Source organism: Bos mutus, chromosome 2, assembly GCF_027580195.1.
Source record: "Bos mutus isolate GX-2022 chromosome 2, NWIPB_WYAK_1.1, whole genome shotgun sequence".
NCBI lineage: Eukaryota > Metazoa > Chordata > Mammalia > Artiodactyla > Bovidae > Bos > Bos mutus.
This window is the reverse complement of record NC_091618.1, coordinates 79312418-79338128: the sequence shown is the minus strand read 5'-3', so window position 1 is coordinate 79338128 and position 25711 is coordinate 79312418. Positions and strand designations below refer to the sequence as shown.

At 34.0% G+C, this 25711-nt stretch overlaps 1 protein-coding gene across 1 annotated transcript in view; it reads left to right on the top strand.

Moving 5' to 3' along the window:
• The window catches only part of LRP1B (LDL receptor related protein 1B), a 1793119-nt gene that overhangs the window by 1519738 nt on the left and 247670 nt on the right, over positions 1–25711 (top strand). The window contains exons 60-63 of the mRNA XM_070360639.1: positions 905–1104; positions 18133–18321; positions 19168–19316; positions 24075–24168. Coding sequence (XP_070216740.1) covers positions 905–1104; positions 18133–18321; positions 19168–19316; positions 24075–24168 — 632 coding nt within the window. The remainder of the gene's footprint in view (positions 1–904; positions 1105–18132; positions 18322–19167; positions 19317–24074; positions 24169–25711) is intronic.

Below are 25711 nucleotides of genomic sequence, written 5' to 3'. Positions count from 1 at the left end.
GGTGATATTATTAGCCAAATTAAAAGTTCAGAATACAAACAAAAATTTAGATTTGCTATTACACAGAGGTCAGATTATTTGAAATTCATAATTTACTATGTTGTTGCTGTTATTTGGTTGCTAAATCATGTCCAACTCTTTTTGACCCCCTGGACTATAGCCCACAGTACTTCTCAGTCCATGGAATTTCCCAAGCAAGAATGCTGGAGTGATTTACCATTTCCTTCACCAGGGGACTTTCCCAACCAAGGGATCAAACCTGTGTCTCCTGATAGGTGGATTCTTTAGCACTGCTTCACCAGGGAAACCCCATAATTTAATGACCTCAAAAACTTTATATTCATCTCCAAAAATTTGCAATACTTTTTTGACAGCATTTAATGGAGGAAATTATTTTTCATTTTTGTAATTCCCTTAATTTTATATGATTTTAATTAATTTAAAGAATCACAATTATCTAGTGGCTACCACATTGAACAATGAACATCTAAGAAAGTACAATCTACTCCTCCATAATTCATTTTGAATTTTTCACAGGTAAAACAAAATAAAAAAATACATCTAGGTTGTTTTATTCCTCTAACATTATAGATGCATTTTGAAAGTTTACATCTTTCATTTTGGGCATCTGTAATTTGTTAACAGTTCCTGAAATGTTATATACATGACATGCTTAAAATTGCTAAAGGAAACATGCTTAAAATTATCTGGATATTTCAAAGTATACTACATATTTTTTACAAAATCATAGCAAAAGTTTGCACTAGAGTATGCTTTTGCAAACTGCAATTTAGAGAGATACAAGAATTAATTTGGGAATAGCTGAGTAAATAAGAGAAATACTGTATGGTGTTTTATTCCCTGAGTGATTGTGAATAATATGCCTGCTGATTTTCTTTTCTAGGTATTTGTATTGGATTGACTGCTGTGAGTACCCTCACATTGGCCGTGTTGGAATGGATGGAACCAATCAGAGTGTTGTCATAGAAACCAAGATTTCTAGACCTATGGCACTAACAATAGATTATGTCAACCATAGACTCTATTGGGCTGATGAAAATCATATCGAGTTTAGCAACATGGATGGATCTCACAGACACAAAGGTTAGTCCAGTAGCACAAATGACTCAGTATTTCACCAGTTATAAAATACTCATTTAGGGAAAAAAAAAATATATATATATATATATAGTTTTTATATACTTTCATCAAATACATTTCTTAATTTAATATTACATTATTATATTCCTTTGTGACAATGTTGGTAAATAAGAACTAGATCTGTTTATTCAGAACTTGTATAATCATGCATAAAAATCATTAACATTGTCAATGTTTTCTCTAATTGCATTTTTCTAAATAGTTTTTATAGCAAGTAGATGATACTTTTATAAGTTAATATATACATATATCCCAATGGAATTGAAGCAGAAGAATAGTTGTTTGTAAAAATAAGGTTATTATTACAATCTGGTAGGTTTTTTTAAAAAAATACTAAGTTAAAATAAAACTCTTTAAAGACAGTGAAACAGTATTATTTACTTTATGAAACAGATTACATACATGACTAAATTTATTGTTATTTAATGAACAACAGCAACAAAAAGTAATATTAAAAATAGCTTTCAAGTTAGAATAACATTTAAGAAATTATTAGAATACGAAAAAATATGAAATAATACATATACTTTATTTTTCCACTTTTTATAACTCTGAGTAGATTATAAGACTCTAAACATAAAACAAATGAAGGAAGCAATTTGATATGAGGGGGAATTAGGGATGGGCAAAAGGTCTTAGAGGAAAAAATATCTGAGAATAAAGGAATTAAGAGCAGAGGAGAAGGACATAATACAAAAGAACAGTATCAGATGAGGATGACACAAATTCAACAGAAACCACAAACAATTCAAATGAACAACTCAAAATATTTTAGATGCAGATGGCTCTTTATAGATTATATTTTCCCCACAATGAAGAGTAATCTCTTTAATATCTAGTGACCTAATGTCACCTTTGTTATTAGATGTTTTCATCTTAAGATACCTTGTAAAGTACAAGTGCAACCCCATAGACTGCGGCCCACCAGACTCCTCTGTCCATGGGGATTCTCCAAACAAGACCACTGGAGTGGATAGCTATGCCCTCTTCCAGGGCATCTTCCCAACCCAGGGATCAAACCCAGGTCTCCTGCATTGCAGGTGATTTCTTTACCAGCTGAACCACCAGGGAAGCTAATTTTCAGTGGGAGGTTCCAAGCAAAGCCTATACATTTGTATGGCTTCTCTTAAGAGACTGATTTCTTCTCTGGCAGTAAGCTTAGATCAAAGCATCTGGAAGAAGAAAAGAGATGAGCTGTTAAGGAAGAGAGGATTTTTTATAATTTAATACTGTCAGATGAGGCTCTGCAAATTTATGCCAGTGTGGAGAAGGATGAAGCAACCAAGTTTTAAAAAAGAAAACTTTTTAAGTTGGAAGAGGCAAGTGGAATTAGGGGATTAAGAAGTACAAACTCCTATGTATAAAATAAAATATCTACAAAGATATAGTTTATAGCACAGGGAATATAGCCAATATTTTATAACAACTTTAAAAGCATAATCTATAAAATATTGAATCACTCTGTTGTATACCTGAACCAAATATAATATTGTGAATCAATTATACCATATAAAAAACAAATTTATAAAATAAATAGTAAAGGAGATTTACATCACTGAAATCACATCACTTCATAATTCTGCCCAAGTTATTTTTCAGTTGTTGTTTAAGCAAATATGTTCTTCTAACTAAACGTACTAACAGAAAGTGCTTAGAGGTGCTTTTTTAAGTGTGGATCATTGAAGTATGACAAGTGTAGTTGGATGAGTCACTTATTGAGGTGTTGGCATTCCAATTACAGAGATAAAGAAACTCATCAAGATGCAATTGGAATGAAGAGTTATTTAAAGATCACTTTAGGGTTTTAATTACAGCAAAAATAATGTTGACAAATCAAAATTACATTTAGCATTCAGCAGTTGTATCTCCTCTGAAGAATCAATAATGAAATGTTCTGCAACATTCATAGATGATATAATTGAAAGTTTTATTGTAGCAATCAGTGATTTCCCCACATAACCATTTTTGGCATGTATATAAAGCACTAAGTTGTTATAATGTAGTTCTCTGTGCTAAAATTTCAATGTACAATAAAATTTAAACACTTTTTGTTTAGATAGGTGAGTATTTAAAATATATTCTAGCATCAAATATTTGCCTATTTTTATTTGAGACTTTTATTTGAATAACAAAAACTGTAGTTAAATTATCTATCAGAAACTGTTGATTCTATCCCTGTCCCATTATTTTAAAATTATGTCAGATATGTTTATAATTAATGCTTTGAAAACTCGAAACAAATGTGTGTAAATGAAGTATCTTTCAGTCATAGTCTTGTGATGGCTTTGGTAGATGGACATATATAGTAAGAAGTGAAACTAAATTTACTAAAGAGTGAAATATTTGACTGAAAGATATTCAGATATGATTATATTAACATTTAAAAATTTGACTTTTGAAAATCCCTTGAGGCTCTAGGTGGGGAGAAAAGTAAAGTAAAAGTAGTTGCTGTCTTCAGAAATATTTCCTCCTGAAGGCTTTCTCAGAAAAACTAATGAAAAATTCATTAAGTGTCTTATTAGGCATCTGCCAATATCTAAATGCAAGCCAATAGTTATGTGGTAGTTACTAACAAGCTACTAATTGTAGACAGCCTTAATTATGCCATCTCCATAGCCAATGAAAAAACGTCAATCATTTACAGTGTTTGTAAAGAGGAATAGGATTTTTCAACTCCTTGAATTTGTCCCCTAAAGACATCAGAAACACTGTGATTTTCTATTTGTATATTTAGAGTTGGAAAATGAGACTTTTATAACAAGAATAACTTTTGTGTTAGGCTGGTCACTGACCTCTCTTCTCTCTTAACCAGACTAGTATTATCGCTCCCATTTATTCTTTTTATTAAAAGTACAGCCGGAGCTCATCAAAGAATGGGATACATCAGTTATATCAAAGTAATCTTAGCATAAAAAGGGTGTATAAAAATTTCATAATTACTATTTTTTATAAGTCAAATTTGAATAATGGAGAAAAACTAAACCATGAATGTCACTTTAGAGTTTAGAAGCTTTTCCCTCCAAAACATGTCCTGGTTTAAACCATACAGTATTTTCATAAATAAAGCATCATTGTATTATTATTTATCCAGCCTAAGAATTTCTGAAAGTTCTGCCTTCTGTGCCCTAAGTGATAGATCAGATTACCTCCAGGAGACATGTGACTTGCAGTTTGCTTAAGAATCTACATCCATTTTTCTCTGCCACCTCTTCTAACCCAACCCATCTTCTTAACAAGTCCAAACACTAAGTAATAATTTATTTTTTTAAGGAGAGAATTTGCTATCCTGGGAACATTTAAGTGCAGTCTTAGTCCCATGAATCTTTCCCTAATTTTGTGTGGATTATTCTCTTGGTTTTTACTTCAATAATTACATAATAAAATGATATAACAATACTGTAGAATAGTATGCATACTACTGGATAATTGAGACAGTTTATTTTAAATCAAATTTTCATTGTTCGTTTTTTAAATTTCTCTGATTTTTGTTGTTGTTGTTGTTAGATCTGCCCATTCATTCATTCAACAAACATTTACAATTATCTCTTTCCATGCCATGTATTATTTCAGACCCTGGAGTTACAAAGATGAATAAGTCCCTGTCTTCAAAGTACCCATTTAGTTGTTGGGGGTGGGGAGACTGATATGCAGATAATAACATATATCAGGTTGGGATTAGAGGTATATGTATAATATTGCCAAAATTCAGGCTGGAGTAAGGAAGTGTTTGGTGAAGTGATGGGATCTTTGAAAAGTCTCAAAGATGGAGGACAAGCTCTCCATATGGGGAAATATAGGGAGGATTAATCACACAGAGGGAACAGCATGTGCAAAGATATAATAGAGTTTTGAAGCAGCATGGGGTTTACATAATTTGTAAACTAGAAGTCATATAAGAAAAAAATAATGACACTAGATGAATAAGGGCAAATTGCTGCCAGATTGTGACAGGCCTTGTATGCTAGGTAATTTGGAATTTATCCTTTAGGTCATAGTGAGCCATTGATGGCATTTAGTTGATAGAATGCCATTATTAGATTTGACAACCACATGGAAAATGAAAGACCCTGGAAGGGCAACCAATTTAGAGGCTGTTAAAATATTTTAGAGAACATATTTGAAGTGATTAGAGCTGTGGGAATGGGGATAAAGTGTTGCATTCAGTAGTTATTTAGCAGAATAAGGAGGACAGATCTGAGAAGTTAAAATAGCAAAAATATTGGTGGTTGAGTTGCAAACATAAAATGATGATTTGTATTTTTATATACTTAACCAGGGTGAAATAACTTACAGTTTGAAAACTTATTAATTTCACATATATTTCTACATTTTTTAAAGAAATAAAAGGCACCAAACTAAGCATACTTAGAGATTCTTCTTAAAAAGCCCTGACTTAATGAGAGGTACATTTAGTTAACAGAAGGGTCAACATCAAAGAAATTCTGACAATTTACCTAGAAGAAATAGTGCAAAAGAGTGAATCTCTCTCCTCCTACTATCCCTTGATATATAAAATATGTCCAGTGAGAAACTTGCCAATTTCAGTGTTTTCCAGATTGAAATGCTGTTTTTAAGTTTAAATCTGTCTTTATACAAAAATAGAGTGATTCTAAATATATTCTAATCACAGTGATTCTAAATAATAATATCATTCTTATAGATCTATATTTTGGGGACTGGTTTCTCACCACTCCCAAACCATAATCCTCCCCTGAGAATTTTAGGCTTTGACACTTGATAAGAAGTTCTAAACCTTTATTGGAGCACAAATCTTTGGGTTTGAGTCTCAAACTGGAGTTTGAGTTTCAAACTGGAGAAGAAAAACCCTTAGTAACCTTTAAATGTTGGAGAACCTAAGGATGCGGGTGGGTTGGGGTGGTATCCACTGCTAGAAAACTTTTTCATCCTAAAATGTGTGTGTTGCTTCACTGGGTCTCAGTTGCCTCATGCATAGAAATAAGGGTATTGGGGGAAATGGCATCAAAGGAGAATTCCAGAACTAAAGTTCTAAGCCTCGAGTTAGGTGGATCACTTTAGAATTTTTGCCAAATTCTAAAGTTTTAATTTCAGGTTAGTCTTCAATTTAACCCAGACAGGGGTTGAAAATCTTAAAAATCGTATGTATTTCCTTAATTAAAATATCAAATTGCCTATCCAATACTTAGTTTTCTCTGAGTGTTACTGCAAAAGTTATTAACATCTTTTAAAGTTGTTATTTATGACCTTATGAAATTGATAAGAGAGGAGAATACTTATGTTCTTGATAATGATGTTGTGTTAGATGTTTTGCATGTACTATTATTACTATCATTGTTGATTTTCCGTGGAAATTTTCTTGACTTACTACTGTTGTTCCAAGACCTGGAACCAACCCCTTATAAACTCATACTTTATCAGAAGCCTACCATGTTCAAGAAACTGCTTGATGTAACAACACATGCTTTTTTAGTCATTCCATCAAGTGAGCACTGTGTCATTAAAGTCATTTTGCAGCAAGGAAATAGGTTTACAGAGATTAAGTAATTTGTCCAAAGTCAAAGAGCTTGTCCCTAGAATTTGAACCCAGATCTAACTGGTTCCAAAACCTCTCACACAGGTCCCCCTTGTCTTTGAAAAGTTGGCTGATGGATTTGTTGTCTGCTTGCTATAGTTTCTAATAGCAACACTTACAGCATAAATGCACTGTTACACAAATAAAAGTATATCCATACTTGAATTTTTTCAGATTGATGTACAAAGTAGACATAGATAGTTACAAAACATTTGAGCAATTAGTAAACAAAAACTTAAGCCATCAGAACATTATTATTCTAAATGAAATTATATATCTTATTAAATCTAATTTTTGTATATTTATTTAGAGAGGTGAAGAAAGCAGTCATATTGTTAATAAGGTACACCTTGCTTTACATAGGGACATTTTGATTTTACTGTTTGCTCTTTCCAAACTAACTGGGAAAACTTCTAAATCTTATTTGAAAATTTATGTTATACAATTCTGAAATTTGAACACAGCAAAGATCTTTTGTCATTAATTTTATGTGTTGAAAGAATAGCTTTCTCTGAATAAAATGTCTATAAAATAGGTTACAAATATCTTCTGAGAAAAATGTCAGTCTTCACTCTGCTCATCTTCGTGTTAGAGATTCTGTTTCTCATTTAATAAAAAGAAAATGAAATACCAGAAAATTACATTTAGATAACAATTTCATTCTGCCTGCTTTTATCAAAGAACATAGATTCAGAGTTAGTTTTCCTCATTTTGTGTGAGTTGCCATTGAACTTGAGATAGAGAGGTATTTTCTTGACAAAAAGATTGAAAATACTGTGTAAACAGTAATAACAAAAGGGTCAGCTAAAAGAAACATTGTTGACCTTGAGTTTAAAAATTATTTGTTCTAGTAATTTTTTTCAGAATATTCTTCTTTGGGTCACTAAATGATTTAACCTTGTGTTAAATCAGTTGGCCATGTACATTTTTAATCCAGCATACTGAAAGAAACGTACAGTCATAACTACTAATTTCTCAGAAGAGTAATCATTGGTTATGATTCTAAACTACAGTTTATCACTGAATTGTCTTTTATTTTGTGGAAAAATTGTTTAAAATTCATGTGATTATGTTGACAATAATAGTTTCTGTACTCCTAGACCTGAATCCTCATGTTGTAGGGTCAGTACTGTAGTCCAACTCTTTTGCTTGGTTATTGTTCTGGGAATCTAGTTTGTGTTTTGAGGGGGCAGTTCTATGTTTGGACTTAAAAATCCGAATCCTAACCCATGCAGCGATCATCTAATCAATGTTGGGAAAATAATCCAGATCTCAGCATGCTACTGGTGAAATAGTGAAAGTCTATTTAAAAGGTTTTTTTCTGAGGGGGGAAAAACACTGAAAAAGACAAAGGGAGTATTTTGTGCTTATATATCCTGCAACTCTGTAGCTGTTGCACTTAGGTTTTCAGAAAATGTAAATATTCATTGAAGCCAACTGAAAAAAGGCAGAGAATCTAATAAACATCATCATCCAATTTTACAATATTCTAGAATGTTTCTTTCTCGGTAAGATATTGCATAGTACTTTTGAAAAAAAGTTCCCTATCATTCACAGTCCATTACAAACAGTTGACTTCACAGGCTATTTTATGCCAACGGTGTTGATGTGCTGCTGTTTACAATACAATAAAAGTTAATGGAAGGGAGCAAAATGCAATTCAGTTACTATAGAAATGTTCCTGAACCAGTAAAATAAATTGAAATTAACTGCCATTTCTAAAAAGTCTTAGAGTTTCAGTGTCAATCATGTCTTTTACTTTTGTTTCTTAAATAGAACATGTTACATTAAATTGTGTATATGTTTAAATAGATTATTAGTTTGCAAATGTCACATATATTCCATATACTATTTTAAAATACGTCAAGTATTACCATAATATGACTTTTTCAGCCACTTTCAACAGCGTTATCTATCCCAACTGTGACATGGTACAGCCTTGGGGATTAGTAAATTTAGTTTTGGTTAGGTTACTCTCTAATCTAGGCAAGTTGCTTTGCCAAACTAGGTTTAAAGTTCTTATCCATAAAACACAACCAGTCAGTGATCTTCTAATATTTCTTAAAGGAATTGACTGAGGTTGGAACTGGGACAGAGGAGGTCTGTTCTACCAATTAGTTCACTTATCCCTAGTTATTCCTAGAACTACTAGATCACACTTGAAAATGCTTGTAATACATTACATTCTCCTCTGTTTTTATTCTAGAAGCATATTCATAATTGTAGGAATGTGTGAAGACCAGATACTACATTCATGCAAATGACTTTACCTGATAATCTGTCCCAAAGGCAAAGTGCTTTTCAAAGACTTCAGCTTTTATTAGGACTCTCAAACAAAAACATTCCTAACGCATACATATGTGGAATGTCATAACTTATATTTGCTCTGAAAATACATTTCCAAGTATCTATAAAGTTTTGTATCACCAGTAGAAAAGTCCAGAGAGTTTCAAAGTGACTGGAATATATCTTTATGAAGTGCATATAGCAGTGTTTACATCAGAGATTGGAAAGCAGTGTCATCATCAAGAGAAAGTATTTATAGGCACAGTCCAGTTTTCAAAATAAATGAGCTATAATTTATGTTGCATGCTGATACATTCCCACATTTATTAACAAAATGCCCTTTTTATATATTAAATATTAAAGTGGCCATCTGAAAGGTGAAAGGTGCAAGTTGCTCAGTCGTGTCCAACTCTTTGCAGCCCCATGGACTGTAGCCCTCCAGGCTTCTCAGCCCATGGAATTTTCCAGGCAGAAATACTGGAGGGGTTGCCATTTCCTCTTCCAAAGCATCTTCCTGACCCAGAGATCAAAGCCATGTCTCTTGTGTCTCCTAAATTGACAGGCAGACTCTTTATCACTAGCATCCCCTGGGAAGCACATATATAAGCTTATATCATGAATAATTTAAAAACATATAAGTAAGGGACAAGTGAGGCCAGTACTGTGCCCACCTGATCCAAAAAGCTGACTCATTGGAAAAGACATTGATGCTGGGAAAAATTGGAGGCAAAATAAGAAGAGGGTGTCAGAGGATGAGATGGTTAGACAGCATCACCGACTCAATGGATATGTACTTGAGCAAACTCCAGGAGACGGAGGACAAGGAAGACTGGCTGGCTACAATCCATGGGGTCACAAAGAGTTGGACACAATTTAGTAACTGAACAACAAGTGAGGAAGGGAAAAGGATTAAATTATATTAAGCTAAATATTCCTAATCTATGTAGAAAGTATATATTATTTGAGGCGATGAGTAGACAAAAGGAGGCAAGGAATTCTGGAAAAGGATAGGCAAACAATGCCTTCTGCCTTTTAATAATGGCTTTAATTTAAGGAAGGGCTCTAAGTAATTTCTATAATTTACCACCATATATTACATTTATTTAAAAAGTTTATAGATGTAAGGGTCCCACTGTAAACTGCTGCATTAAAGAGGAACACATAACTTTTATTTGGACATTTAATCAGTATTCAAAATCAGCCACATATAATAGACACCCTGGTAGAATTAGCTCATATCTGCTATGTTATGACATATGCTGAATGGAAGAACTTTAGTTTTACTCCTCTTCAGGGCCTCGGTGATGGATGAACTTATTGAAAGATGCTATTTTTGTTGGAAAAAAGAAATTTTGAACATTTTGTCATCATATTTGTTAATGTTGATTATTCTTAGTGTTTCTACCATTTTTTTTAATGCATTTCTTCATTTTTAACAATGGATTATGGATGCATTTGCCTGAATTTTTTTTTTTTTTTAGTATTGTTTCCATTATGTATGGTTGTATTAAAGAGTAGCCAAATGTTCAAATGTTCATGGAGCAAATGTTAACTGGAACATTTTGTAGCCTGTTGTAGATGGTTCTGAGGAAATAATTATTTTTAAAAAATCTTCTGCAAAATAATAACACTGAAGTGGATGCATAATTACTAAAAAAGAACGAATGTCCTAGACCCAAAGGGTGCATAAAGCATACTGTTTTTGATGGGACATTTGTAACTAAAGCTACTGACTCAGCAGCAGTCATTGTCTGGAAATTAGTATAGGGTGGCCATTTTGCACTCCACCCACTCCCCTCCATTACTCTTCATAAACTAAAAACTGTTATTCACCCACATACTCACCACAGTCATGAATCTTCCACTTTCTTTGACATGTTAAACCAGTTTCTTCCATCTTCTAATTTCATCATCTGTTTATCAGCCTACACTCCTTCTGTAGCCCTTGATTCATCTCACCTCATTTTTTGAATGGTAATTGTTTTTTTGTTTGTTTGTTTGTTTAATTTCTTCATTTTTGGTTTTCATGTTCTACTTTTTAAATTCATGCTCTGACTTCTCTACATCCTGTATTGCACATTATCCTTTTAGAAAGAAGTTGGGGAAATTGTTAGTGTCAAGGTCTCAGAAAAGAGGATTCGTGAAGATCCTGATTTTCACTTCTGAGTCAGGCTATTTCAGTCAAGCTAAATTCTGAAGGAGATCAGCCCTGGGATTTCTTTGGAGGGAATGATGCTGAAGCTGAAACTCCAGTACTTTGGCCACCTCATGTGAAGAGTTGACTCATTGGAAAAGACCCTGATGCTGGGAGGGATTGGGGGCAGGAGGAGAAGGGGACGACAGAGGATGAGATGGCTGGATGGCATCACTGACTCAATGGACGTGAGTCTGAGTGAACTCTGGGAGTTGGTGATGGGCAGGGAGGCCTGACATGCTGCGAATCATGGGGTCGCAAAGAGTCGGACATGAACTGAGCGACTGAACTGAACTGAACTGAAATAGCTTGTATAGTACTGCATGGAAAATGGCTATCACTGAGGGTTTTCATTCAGGAAGAGATATGCGAGATGGAAAAAAAAAAAAAACTATTGGAAGCATTACCTGGAGGGAGTTCAGTCTCTCTACCTTTGTATCTTTTCCATGCTCCTTGTGCTAGAAAGATGACTTCTGTGGAGTGCATCACCCCGGCTCTTTTACCATTCAGCCTCATTGGATTTAAACCATGGGAAGGATTGACAGGAGATTAAAGAGTGGAAGAAGAAAGAAGCCAGAGTATTCAGTAACCCCTTTCCCTCCATGCCCAGCCACAATGCTTTAGCGGGGGCTGAGCTCCTCCACCACTTGTCCTCTGCCATTGGTGCACATGTGCCTAGACGCTTCAGTTATGTCTGACTTTTTGTAGGCCCATTGCCTGCCAGTCTATGGACTGTAGTCCACGAGGCTGCTCTGCCCGTGAGGTTCTCCAGGCAAGATTACTGGAGTGGGTTGCCATGCCCTCTTCCAGGTCTTCTCTGGGTAGGTGTCTCTTTTACCTTCACTACAGTTTTCACCAGCTTCTGGTAACAGATTTAGGAAAGGTCTTAATATATCATCAGTTCCTTAGCCACACTTCTGTAAATTGTATTGAGAAAATAATATAATCCCTTGTACAAAGACGGACTTCATTTAATTACAGTCTTTTCAATTATCATTAAAAAATGTGTTCCCTGTTTACTATAGGAAACTTGGCTGACACAAAAAGACTGAAGAGTTTAAATGTAATGAGAGGAGTTAGACTAATTTTGTTATGTTTCAAGTGTGAAGGAATGTGGAACTTTACTTGGGGCAATGGCACCAAAGTTAAGAAAAATGGAAAGTCTTAAAATATATTAAAAATCAAAACATGATATAATTTAACATAAATATTTTATTTGATATGTTTATTGATTTTAAAGTTTTATGACATTAGGCTTCCAAACTGTAAGTATAGCATGAGGGTCAGGTTGACTTTATCGGATCATTGAGGTTTTCCAAACAATACATAAATTCTTATAACCAAAAGAAAAAATCAACATTCAAGTTAGTCTGTAATTTTAATTCTTTCATAAAAATAACTATATAATTTGGTGGTTACATTCTATGAATTTTTTCTTCTTTTAAAAATATTTATAATAGTTTTTAAATAAAAAAAGTAAAATTTGCTCTGTATAATATTTTAAAATATCACCTATATCCTTGAAGTAAATCTTAGAGAAAAAATAAGAAAAAACACACATCAGTAGTAAAATTTCTATTTAAGTACTAACTATAATTTTTATTTAAGATCAAAACTTGTTGTTGTTATTCAGTCACTAAGTCATGTCCAACTCTTTGTGACCCCATGGACTGCAGCATGCCTGGCTTCCCTGTATTTCACTATCTCCCAGAGTCTACTCAAGTCCATTGAGTTGTTGATGCCATCCAACCATCTCCCCTCTCTCGTCCCCTTCTCTTGTCCTCAATTTTTCCCAGCATCGGGGTCTTTTCCAGTGAGTTGGCTTTTCGCATCAAGTGGTCAAAGTGTTGGAGCTTCAGCTTCAGCATAAGTCCTTCCAATGAATATTCAAGGTTGATCTGAGTCTGCCGTTATTCCAATGCAATATCTTACCCCAAACACCAACTATGAGATTTTAAACCAACCAAAGATGAGTTTTGTATTATTGGTTCATTTTGTTCTTAAGTATTTCAACTAGGTTAGTCCAAAATATAAAATTAGATTGGTATTATCCAGGAATGCGATTATTTAGCATGATAAATAATATTCAAAAAAATGAATAATAATAATCAAGAGTATTGTAATAGCGTACCTCTAACTGTGAGGCAACAGATAAGCTGAAAGCATATTCTGTACTTTCAATTTTTCTGTTTATTGTAATCACTAGGAACCTAATCAGGATTGCATCCAACTAGACTAACAGGGAAAAACTCCACAAAAGAATATTTCCTTATTGTTTGCCAAATATCAAATTCTTTCTTCTGATACATGTGGTATATGAAATAAAAATTAGGAACCTAGTGCTTGAGTGGAATGCTGGAACAGTAAAATAAATAATGCTGTTACACAGAATAGAGGCCTCACTACGTAAAGCAGCTTTAAAATAGTTTTAAAATATATAATAAGTCCCTGTTAAACTGCAGCCCACACAACACTTCTGTTTTTTCTGTCTTTTGTATGTCTGCTGAATACCTGTAAAATGAAAGTTTCTTTGCATTTATTTTTTGCATCTTTCTTTTAATTAAACAAAGGCAGTCTTATGTTTGAAAGGGGGGCATATTATTTTTCTCTTGAAAAGGATAACCATTATCATTTTGAGAAAACATTGACTACTTTTTTCATAAAATCAATGATATCTTAGTAAGAATTTGTTTGTTAAATGTTTGCCTCACAGCATCACATTTCATAAATATATATATATATAATTTTGTCAGCTCTGCTAACTACCAAATTACATTGCAAGACATCTTTTTGTTGCTCTGTATTATGTATATGTATATAAAATACATATATGTATATACTATGCAAATATATTGTGGGCTTCCCTGGTGGTTCAGATGGTAAAGAGCTTGCCTGCAATGCAGGAGACCTGGGTTCAATCCCTGGGTCAGGAGATTTCCTGGAGAAGGGAATCACTACCCACTACAGTATTCTTTTGTGCAGAATTCCATGGACAGAGGAGCCTGGTGGGCTGCAGTCCCGGGGGACGCAAAGAGTGAGACACAACTGAGCGACTAACACACACTTGCATATATATTACAGATACGTTATAGACTTACACACATATATATGTATACATGTACATACATATCTATAAGGTAAAAATAAGTAAATAGAGATACAACCCAAAATAAGCAATTTTACTTTTCTCATTCTAAATCAGGAATGTTTCTCATAACAAAAATATATAAAGCTCAGAATACCTTATTAACTCCCAGTGTAGTCTGAACTCTTCATGAATTGATGGAAAAATAAGCATAGCATTCATTCATTTATGCTTATCATTTATCAGTTAATAGGAATTTTTTCACAGAAATTTTGTCAAATAACTCTTGTGAAGAAATTTTAGGTTCTAAATAAGAAATGAAGGCATACTGCCAAGTTATGAGCCAAACCCTGGAAAACACAATATATAAAGGGCTTTGTTTGTTTTGCTCTCTTTTGTTTTTCTTAATTTTTATTGGTATTGTTTGTGGTATTAGGGAACACATCACTGTGTCTTAGTGGCTTGTTGGAGCCGCTATATTGCTACAGAGGTGTGAGACTAGATTTCATAGTTGATGTTTTTACTTCATTTATTTTCTCTAGAAGAGAGACTCTGATGGCTGTGTTTGATGCTTGCGGTTTGGGAAATAAGCATGTATACCCAATGAATTGGAGAAGGCAATGGCAGCCCACTCCAGTACTCTTGCCTGAAAATCCCATGGACGGAGGAGCCTGGTAGGCTTCAGTCCATGGAGTCGCAAAGAGTCAAACACAATTGAACGAATTCACTTTTACTTTTCACTTTCATGCATTGGAGAAGGAAATGGCAACCTACTCCAGTGTTCTTGCCTGGAGAATCCCAGGGACGGCAGAGTCTGGTGGGTTGCCGTCTATGGGGTCGCACAGAGTCGGACACGGCTGAAGTGACTTAGCAGCAGCAACCCAATGAATAGGCCTGAAGTGAGCTTTTAAAGCCACTAGTGACAGTCCTATTCTTTGTCAATATCACACAAGGAATTGAATCAAACAGATGGTCACTGGTCAAATGGACTACTTTTCTTCACTTTGACCTGACTTTTCTATGTGCTTTGCACATTCAGCTATATGCCATTCTTCTCTGAAATAAGAGTTCATCTTTCTGATCTTTATTTACTTATATGACTATCTGATACCAGGGTTTCTGGTGGGCAGTCACTGCATACTTAGAGGTAGCAAACTTGCCCTTACCTTAAATTGTCCCATGTCTGAAAATGATAGTAATGGAACTGATTTCAAGTAATTAAATAAAATGATTTTCACATGGAGCTTAAGAAATTAGTCCCATTGTTTTAAATGCTTGTGTTGGTTTTCTAAGGCTGCCATAGCCTTGGAGGATTAAACCATAAACGTGTATTTTCTCATAGTTCTGGAGATTGGAAGTCCCAGATCAAGATGTTGTGGCAGGCTCGGTTTCTCCTGAGGCCTCCGCCTTTGGCTTGTGTTAGTTAACTTCTTGCTGGGCCTTCACGTGGCCTTTTCTCAGTATGTGCACATCCGGTGTTGCTCTCTTCTTATAAGGACACTGTTATATTGAATTAAGGTCCCACTCATAGGATCTTCATTTAGCCTCACTTACTTCTTTAAAGGCCCTATCTTTAAATACAGGGATATTGAGGTCTAGGGTTTCAACATATGAATTTTGAGAGGACACAATCCAGTTCATAACCACACTTTACCTCACTCAGATGGCTTTCTCTAAGTCATGGCTAGTAACTAAAGTGGCAAAGAACTCAGAAGCCTGCAAATCTGAATTAGATTCAAATACCAACATCTTCATTTACTAGTTTTTTTTTTTTTCCCCATCCTTTCTGGTCAAATTACTTGTTTTCCAGATTTTATCTTAGCTTTTTTAATCTTAAAGTGAGGTCAACTATTTCATGATGGAGCTGTTTTGAGTATTAAATGAATAGGTGTACAAAGTTGGTATCTTTCTACAAGGTTTCTCAGTCTCAGAACTATTGATGCTTTGGCCTGATCTTCCTTCTGGGACTAGAATTGCCTCCTCTACTCATTGAGAACCAGAGGCCTATTTTCTGGCACCCATGGGCTGAATAAATGTGAACTTTAGTTACTTATTGAATACTTCAACAGACTATGCTACTTTTGAGATGCTAAAAGACAAGTTCCTACAATAAGTTCACTTTTGTATAGAAATTAATCAAATCTCTGGTGGACTGAGATTGCTTTACAGTGGTGATTAACTTTTGTATCCCTAATTAATGATGTAATTACTTTCTTGTCATCTAAGGAAATCTGAGTTGAATATTTCTGAGACTTTCATTTTTTCTGAAAATGTTTATATTTTGGAAAATTTCAAGCAAACACATTTATTGAAAGATTGTTTTGATGATCACATATCACCAAGAGTCATCCAATTATTAACATTTTTCTATATTTGTTTATCTTTCTGAAATGAACTTATATAACTGAAGGGGGAGAATGGGCATAGCTTATATAAATGACTCAGACATAATTCATTTTGGTAAAATGTCCTACTGTTCATCTTTCTTTATCCAATTTTACTTATCACTGTGGCAATGGGTTCCATGTCTGGGAGTTACATGGATAATTCACTTTGAGTTTCTGATCAAAGTGTGCACATCTGAATTTTTCTTAATTTTTTTACATCCTTCATATGCACAGTCTGTTCTGAGATGGATTTCTGACTAGACACTGCATTATTTATAGAAGTCAGTGAGTCTTATTTCTTTTGTTTCTACATTTTCTTAGTCATAGTGAATTCTCCGATCATATTTGGTCCACCTGAGTAAAAATAGCAAATTATTAGATCAAAATGGCTGCTTCTAGTTAATAATATAAATTTACCCAGCATTTAAAAAGTATTACTATAAACCTCCCTGGAAAAAGTGAATTATATTTTAAGTTCTTTAGTTTTTCAGTGACTGTTGAATATCAAACATTAATTCTATCATTAAAATCTAATCTAAACATATTACCTAGATAGTACCCTTTTTCATTAATGAACACTTTGCAGGATTTCTAAAAGTAGATCTGAAAATTTATCTTGAGAAATATTTTGGAATGTTTGTGCAAATTAGGCAATTTCCATTTTCTTTATTTATTGTTTTTTAAAAAAGAATTGAAGAAACCTCTATCACATTTTAAAACGATTTAACTCCAAACCACCAAACAAATTTATTGCATCTTATTTACCTGATAGGACCCTGGAATCTTTTGAGTGAAAACTTTACTTTTGTGATGCTCAATCTACTATTGACATTTAAACCCAGTTGTGTCATGAACATATAACTATAAAACAATTTTAATCTGCAACTATACAGGTTTATGATAGTTAAATCTGCATGATACATTGTCATTTGTCGCATTTATATTTCTCCATCCTGATCCTGGCTTATTTGCAAGTAAAAATAGTCATAAAACCTCAGTGACTAAAATGGTTAATAGTAGTCTTGTAGTCACTCTGTCTCCAGGTAGATAGATGTTTCATCCTGGATATATACTTTAGTCCATTTAAAAGTGTCAGAAGCAGTACAGTGACATGTGGATTTAAGGAGGATTTTAGTTAAAAACAACTGGATGGAGATATACATATATATAGTTTTTAAATGTTGGATGTTATTTGTTTCTGGTGAAGCAGTCTTTACCTTTAAGCGAGACTGAACTCATTTTTCTTCCCAGTGGTTGGACCAATCTAAACCTGAGCAAAGCAACTTCCTGCACTAGATCCTGCATTCTCTTAACTGGTAATAAAGAACCTTGCTGGCCTGACAGGTTGTCACAGCAATTATTCACGTGAAGTTCTGTCGCAGTTGTATCTGTCAGCCCATGTAGTATTGAATATTTTAACTGGCAGTCTTCCAAGACTGAACATTAATCTTACCATCTCCTATTACAGTCCCTAATCAAGATATTCCAGGGGTGATTGCACTAACATTGTTTGAAGACTACATCTACTGGACTGATGGGAAAACCAAGTCACTCAGCCGTGCCCATAAAACCTCGGGAGCAGACAGACTCTCACTGATTAACTCATGGCATGCCATCACAGATATCCAGGTGTATCATTCTTATAGACAACCTGATGGTAATTATTCTTTCCATGATTTCCATAAATGCATCAACATCTTTTAGTAACATTCCATTTTTGTTTCCTTTAGGGTTAAGAGTAAATTTATTTTTGAGAAAGATTATTAGATTTCATTGCGTAGAATAATTGTATAGAATGAATTCATCTGATATCAAAAGCTGCTGTTAAGGGATATGGTTTCAAGATCAATAAAACTGCAAGGAATGTTGATTTGTTGAAATCATATTAAGCTAAATGACATGAGTACATATAGCTGGAGAAGTGAATACTGCATTATTGAAATCATATATTTATAAAATGGTTATAGGATTCCAGTTTCTTGAGTGCTAGGTGAAAGAAACTATATTTAAGTAGTTCTGGGGATCCAAAAATGAGAAATGTATCAAGCATATGTCTAGTAGGAATTTTATCAGGCCATATGGAATAAAGTTTTGATTATTTTGCTGAAAACATAAATTTGGCTTGGAAAAGAGAGCTACTGTACTCTCAGATATAGATCATCATTTCATTATTTTATTTTACATTTATATTTCTAATCCTATGTATACAATCATCCAAAATACTTCCAGTCTCTGTTTATTTTTCTGATGGACACTTTTTTCCTACTAAGATACTCACTATAGTAGAAATGCATTTTTAAAATTATTTAATGGTAAAATAATGTCATAGGATAATGAGTAGAATTTGTAGCAAAATAAAATTATGTTTATAATATTGATGAGTTCTTGATTATGACATTCTATTCAAATACATGTTATGAAGCTCAAATGTCTTATTTCTAATTGCATATTATGTTATTAATCTTGATTATCATGTTTTTTTTTGTTTCTTTCTTACTTGTAGTCTTCAAACACCTCTGTACGATAAATAATGGAGGTTGCAGTCATCTGTGCCTTTTAGCCCCTGGAAAGAGTCACACCTGCGCATGTCCCACCAACTTCTATCTTGCAGCTGATAACAGGACTTGCTTATCCAACTGCACAGCCAGTCAGGTGAGTGGACTTCTAGAAATTAGTTCATGGCCTGTATGAGCAAATTGTTATAAAGGTTCTGCCTGAGTTTTGTTTACTTAAACCATTTTTGAAACATCATTTTTTTTGGTTTGGTATAACATCAGATAAATATTTCATACATTATAGAGAGGGCCACAGAGTAAGGGAAAAACAATTTGATGCATATTGTTAAAATGGGACTTTAGGAAATACAAATAGGGTTCAATTGGAAGACAAAACAAACATGGAGACCATTCTTACACTGACCTACATAGAATAACTATGCAAATCATGAGTGAATATAGGAGAATGTCCACTCACAGCAGAATCATCAGAAGAGATTTGACCTATTCCAAGATGTCAGGGTGATTGAGACATACGTTTAAGGATAAGAAAACAAAATTCCTAGGTAACCTGTTCTCTATCACCATCTCTACCCCTGTCTCATTCCACAGAGTTAAGTGGTATGGAAAAGATAGTTTTTATAGTATTTTCTAGATATTTTTATTTAAAAATTATATGATCTAAATAATTTCCTTCTGAAATCTTTCTCTTCAAAATGTAATAATTTTCAGTATATTTCAGAAGTTATGTTTTCTAGTGAATGGCAGTTACATAGACTTAGCTGTTTTACTTCCAAAATTTGAAGAAAAGTCGTATGACATTATAACATTTGATTTTAATATTTGAGTAACTATCTTAAGATAAAATTGTCAAAAAAATCATGTGATTTCCTTTTAAGAGTGACTAAATTTATTCTTAGGATTCTGTCTTTTGCATGTGTTTGTTTTCCAATTCTAGCAGTGGCAGTGACATTATGGCAAAAGACTGAATTTCTCTTAGGGTGTGTCTATTTTCAAAGAGAGAAGCTAATCCTAGCTCAACTTGCCTCTTAAGTTATGACTATGAGGATCACCCATTAAAGAACTACACAAGAGAAAAGATCGAACCTCTCAGCAGTATGTAGAGTGGTTAAGGGGGCAGACTCTGAAGCCAGACTTAATATGATGATAACCCTGACTGCTTTAAGTAAGCTGAATTATTTAATATCTTGGCTTTGATACTTAACTTCTTGAAGACTCAGGTTTTTCATCTTCTAAATGGGAATGATGATATTTCCAGGCATGTGTTATAAAGATTACATGGGAAAAGTAAGTGTTGTTGTTCTTACCTTAGCCCTACAGTGCAACTGGATTATACTTGAGTATGTGTGCAGTTAGTGTGAGCTGCCATCAGGAGGGTCTGATGTCTAGTTGAAAACATATGTCACAGTCTCTGTTTTATTTGCAAAAAGGGTCACTTTAATTATAATCTTATATAAGCAAAGTTCAATACTTTTATAAAACTAGAAATTTGTCACAACAAGAGATAAAATAAGCAACCTAGAGGTAAAATATGAGAGAAGTCATATCTTTAAAGAAAAAAATTATAAGTTTTGTTAATTTTGCTTAATTTAGACACATTTTCAGTTTAACATCTGGATTCTTCTGAAATAACCTCTATTCTCTTGATTTGGAGCTGATCAGAGTCCCTCTATTGAGGCCCAACACTGAGGTTGTAGGTGACTTAGGAATGACGCCTGTCTAAGCCACTTACAATGTGGTGAGCCTTCTTACCCAGCTGAAAATAAAGCCAAAGGATGCTTGACACACAGATGAAAATCTTCAACAGCAAAACATATGTAGTAAAACCTGAGCTTTGCTATAGTCAGAAAAGGAGTAAGATGTTTCAAATTCAGTTCAGTTCAGTCGCTCAACCGTGTCCGACTCTTTGTGACTCCATGGACTGCAGCACCCCAGGCTTCCCTGTCCATCACAAACTCCTGGAGCTTGATCAAACTCGTGTCCATTGAGGTGGTGACATTCAAATTACTAAGATAGTAAAGCCTAGAATTATATATACTCAATGGCAAAAAGTCTGATTAGTCAGTTCAATGAAAACATAAATGAACCTAGAAAAGTATTATTCATATAACTAAATTACTTCTCAATTTGGCATCAGTCATTATATGACTGAAATATTTATAATTTTTCAAATACTCCCAATAGAGTTTTCCATGAATTAAAAAAAAAAAAAAAACTATAGCAAGGCAGAACAGTGACAACAGAACTTCATGGATCCGATATCTTTGTTTTCAGTACTTCCTGAATAAAACAGTTATCACTTTGCTTCATTTTTAAGAAAAAAGTTAATGAAGAGTAACATTTCAGCTGCACTGTCAATGAGTGGCTGTCCCTATAAGTCTTGTGGTTTACAGTCATTTTATCATTGATTCTTTTCTGATATAAAGAGAGGAAAACAAGATATACTGTATACTTCTTGCATAAAAATCAATTCATAAAAACACCATATTTAGTGGGGTAGATTTTCAAATGAAGCAGATAATTTGTGTACTTCAGAATCGTATCTTTAAGCATTTTGGTATGTATCTTACTAAGGGATTTTGATTTGTCATCATTGAGTGGCTGCAGCCAATTACACATGCCCAAGTATCATTGATTTAAAAAAATAAAATAGGTAAATCACACCATTAAGAATTCTGTTAGGACTGAAAATGAACATATGAAAATCTGATAAAAAAATCAAAATTAGGTCCCATTCTTCTAGTATGAATCACTTTAAATATTATATTTAAATCTTTTTAATTAGAACATTTTTAATAAATTTAAATGAATTTACTTATTTTTAGTGGAGACAGTTCCTATTTTGAGTAAATTTCACTACATGCAGTAATTACATTTTATCCATGTATCCATTTTAGTAGGAACATTTAGATTTTTTATAGCTTATTCTTGTGCATAATTGGCATTCTGCAATTTATTTTATGAAGATATTAGTCTTGAAGAGCATTTGCCATGAAGAATGTTTTGTATTTATATTTATCATTTATCTTTTTAAAGTAACTATATTTAAATATGAAAAAAACACCCAGACACAAAATAGAAGAAATCTTCCTCTGAGACTAATGAATAAAATGATGTAGTTTAGCATAAGAAATAATAATAAATATATTTTAGCCTAGCCTTCCCTTAACTCAAAACCTTTTTATGTCCTTATTAAAAATGAAGTGGCGAGCACAATCATCATGTTGTACATCATTCCAACAGTGGATGTTTATTTAAACCAGAAATATTTAGTAAAATTAAAAAATGCATTTAAGTATTTTTTAAATCTTGATTAGAGGGGCTTGAAATATACTCAGGAGACTTGAAATCATCTTACTAATGTACTTTGATATACTGCAATGACTGGAAATGTTTACTGTTCATGGCAATTGGTTTTGGAGTTAGCCTTATATCTCCAGCAGTCATTATGTATAATAGTAACATTCTTCCTCTGGTAGTTTATGAAAACCACAAGAAACATGACCACAGGCTAAGTAAATATGGGAAACTCAGTTGAACTGGGAGATTTTCGCTTGAATTCAGTGCTCTGTTCTCTCTTATATTGCCACTGGGTGGGGGCAACTTACTCTTTTTTATTAATATATATTAATAATATATGTATGTGTGTGGTAATCACTCAGTTGTGTCTAACTCTTTGCCATCCCATGGACTATAGCCAATCAGGCTCCTCTGTCCACAGGATTCTCCAGGCAAGAATACAGTAGTGGACTGCCATTCCCCTTTCAAAGGGATCTTCCCAATCTAGGATTGAACCCAGGTCTCTTGCATTGCAAGTAGATTCTTTACATATATATATATATATATATATATATATATATATATATATATATACGCTTCAGCTCCAGAATATCCAGACAGTTTCAGTAAAGGCTTGCATCAAATTCTGCCTTACTTAAAGATAGTAACAGTATTTAAAATGAGCAAATTTTAGCTTGGTAATCCATTTTCATTAGAGAAAATTGAACCTAGCTTATATATTTCTGTGTTACAAATCTGTCTGGCATGCAACATGCTAAGATAAATGCCACCTTACTTTAGTTACTCACATGGGAATTACAATAGAATTTGTTTTCTTTTTGAAAAGGAATAAATTTTAGAAAATATCTCAATGTTTTCAAATTTCAGAAGAAGGAAAAATCTGAAGTGCTAGAATAAATCTACTAAGTGTATTGACTTTTTTCATGGCAACTATTTATGATGCATGTACTTTCTATATGGAAAATGTGATTTTCTTTAGTTCCTTCTATCTTATGAGTATATACTGTAACTGAATGTTGCTGACAAAAGGACAAGGTTGCGGTCTGAGATCACTAAGGAATAAATTGGCTGAGTTTTCTTGGTCACTGTGTATAGTTGGCCAGTGAGAAGTTAATAGGAACAACGTTTCAAATTAATTAAATTTGCTAAATTAAATTAGTTAAATTAATTCAAATTAGCAAAATGAATTCAACTCAATACCTCTTCCTGACATCTCTGATGATTTTTAGCCATATTCAGTGTTCAGTAAACTTTTTCTGTAGAGGGTCAGAAAATAGCTATTTTAGGCTTTGTGAATCACATGGTCACTGTAGGAGCTACTAAACTGTTGTAGTGGTGAAAAGGATCCATAGACAATATGTAAATTCATGAACATGTCTGTGTTCAGGAAATCTCAGGAGGTTTTCTTGAACAGAGTGCTGTCCTCACTGGTCATTTTGCTGTACGATTACTCCTATGGTGGAATGCTCTAAGACTACTACATTCATGTTTGCAGCAGGAAGGTAGGCTAGGCTGCTGTGTCCTGGTGAGTTTTTAAAATATCCATTATATATGAGTTGAGTTCTATAATCTTTATTTTTTCTTTTTCTCAAAGTTTCGCTGCAAAACTGATAAATGTATTCCATTCTGGTGGAAATGTGACACCGTGGATGACTGTGGTGATGGATCTGATGAACCAGACGACTGCCGTGAGTACACTGGCCGATGTAGGAATTTAGAATTTAGAGCTTAAATTCCCCCCACCTGGAAAACAGAAGCAAGATCATAAGTTTTGGCTTCTGATAGTTTTGCAAACTTGGAATAGAAAGGTTTTATATGTTGCCAGTTAAAAATACAGCAAAAATTCTGGCATTATCTTGTGTATGTCTCTGATCACTATTACATTTACAGTGACACCTCAGTAATTTGTGTTGGTGTTCACTTTCTTGATTTTTTTACTTGTGGAATAACTAAACTCTTCATGTAATGATCAACAAAGGAAAAATCATCATGATTTTGACTTGATATATCATTAAGTTAGAAACAAAAATGGGCAGGTTTTCAGCATGCCACTCAATGACTGAAATCTTGCTTTTAAAGGCTACAGCCCTTCAACTTTCCTGTCAGTATTAAAAATACTGAAAAGTCTGTAAAAGTCAGATTTTTCCAGTATAAGTCATTAGTTGGCTCTTAGGCAATTTATAGTGCTCTCAATAGTTGCCTTAAAGTGGCTATCAATTATATCTTGACATTTGGCTTGGTTAAGTGAAGTGAAGTCGTTCAGTCGTGTCTGACTCTTTGCAACCCCATGGACTGTAGCCTACCAGGCTTCTCTGTCCGTGGGATTTTCCAGGCAAGAGTACTGGAGTGGGTTGCCATTTCCTTATCCAGGGGATCTTCCCGACCCAGGAATCGAACCCAGGTCTCCCTCATTGCAAGCAGATGTTTTACACTCTGAGCCACCAGGGAAGCTCCTGGCTTGGTTAGGTGCTTTTTGTTTATTTATTTCTATCTTTGGTAACCATCCAAAGGACAACCTTATTAAGCTTGTCGCTGCCGGTGGGGGCCAGATCCTTATTAGAAAGCCCAAGCCAGACAGTGACGTGACTCAAACCATCAATACAGTCGTGTACCATGCCAAACCTGATTCTGATCAGCACTTCTGCACACAGTGTATCATCTATGAGGACTTGTCTAATCATCACCCAGAAAGGGTTAGGCAGGGCAAAGTCTGGATGACTCCTTCCAGCTGGTTTATAGATTGTGTGATGTCCTTTGAGTTGCTCCCTCTTGACAACTGAACTCTCACAGTGTGATACCTTAGTGATTGCACTGTTTTCATCAGCCACATTTTTACAAATAGGTAGACTCATTCATTGGAGAAGGTGGTGGCACCCCACTCCAGTACTCTTGCCTGGAAAATCCCATGGAAAGAGGGGCCTGGTAGGCTGCAGTCCATGGGGTCGCAAAGAGTCGGACACGACTGAGCAACTTCCCTTTCCCTTGGTAACCTAAGATAGACAATCAAGAGACTTTTTAATAAAGTCTCTTAATAGACTTTTTATTAAAAGACTTTTTAATAAAGTCTTTTAAAAACTTTTATTTTTAAAATAAAACCTTTTAACAGACAATCAGGAGACTTTTCCTTGATAGCCTTTTATAGTTCACTCCACAGGCCACTCTAATACTGACCTGTCAAGTTGAAGATGCTTGCAGTCAATCATGATAATTCGCTCAGCATCTCAGTGGATT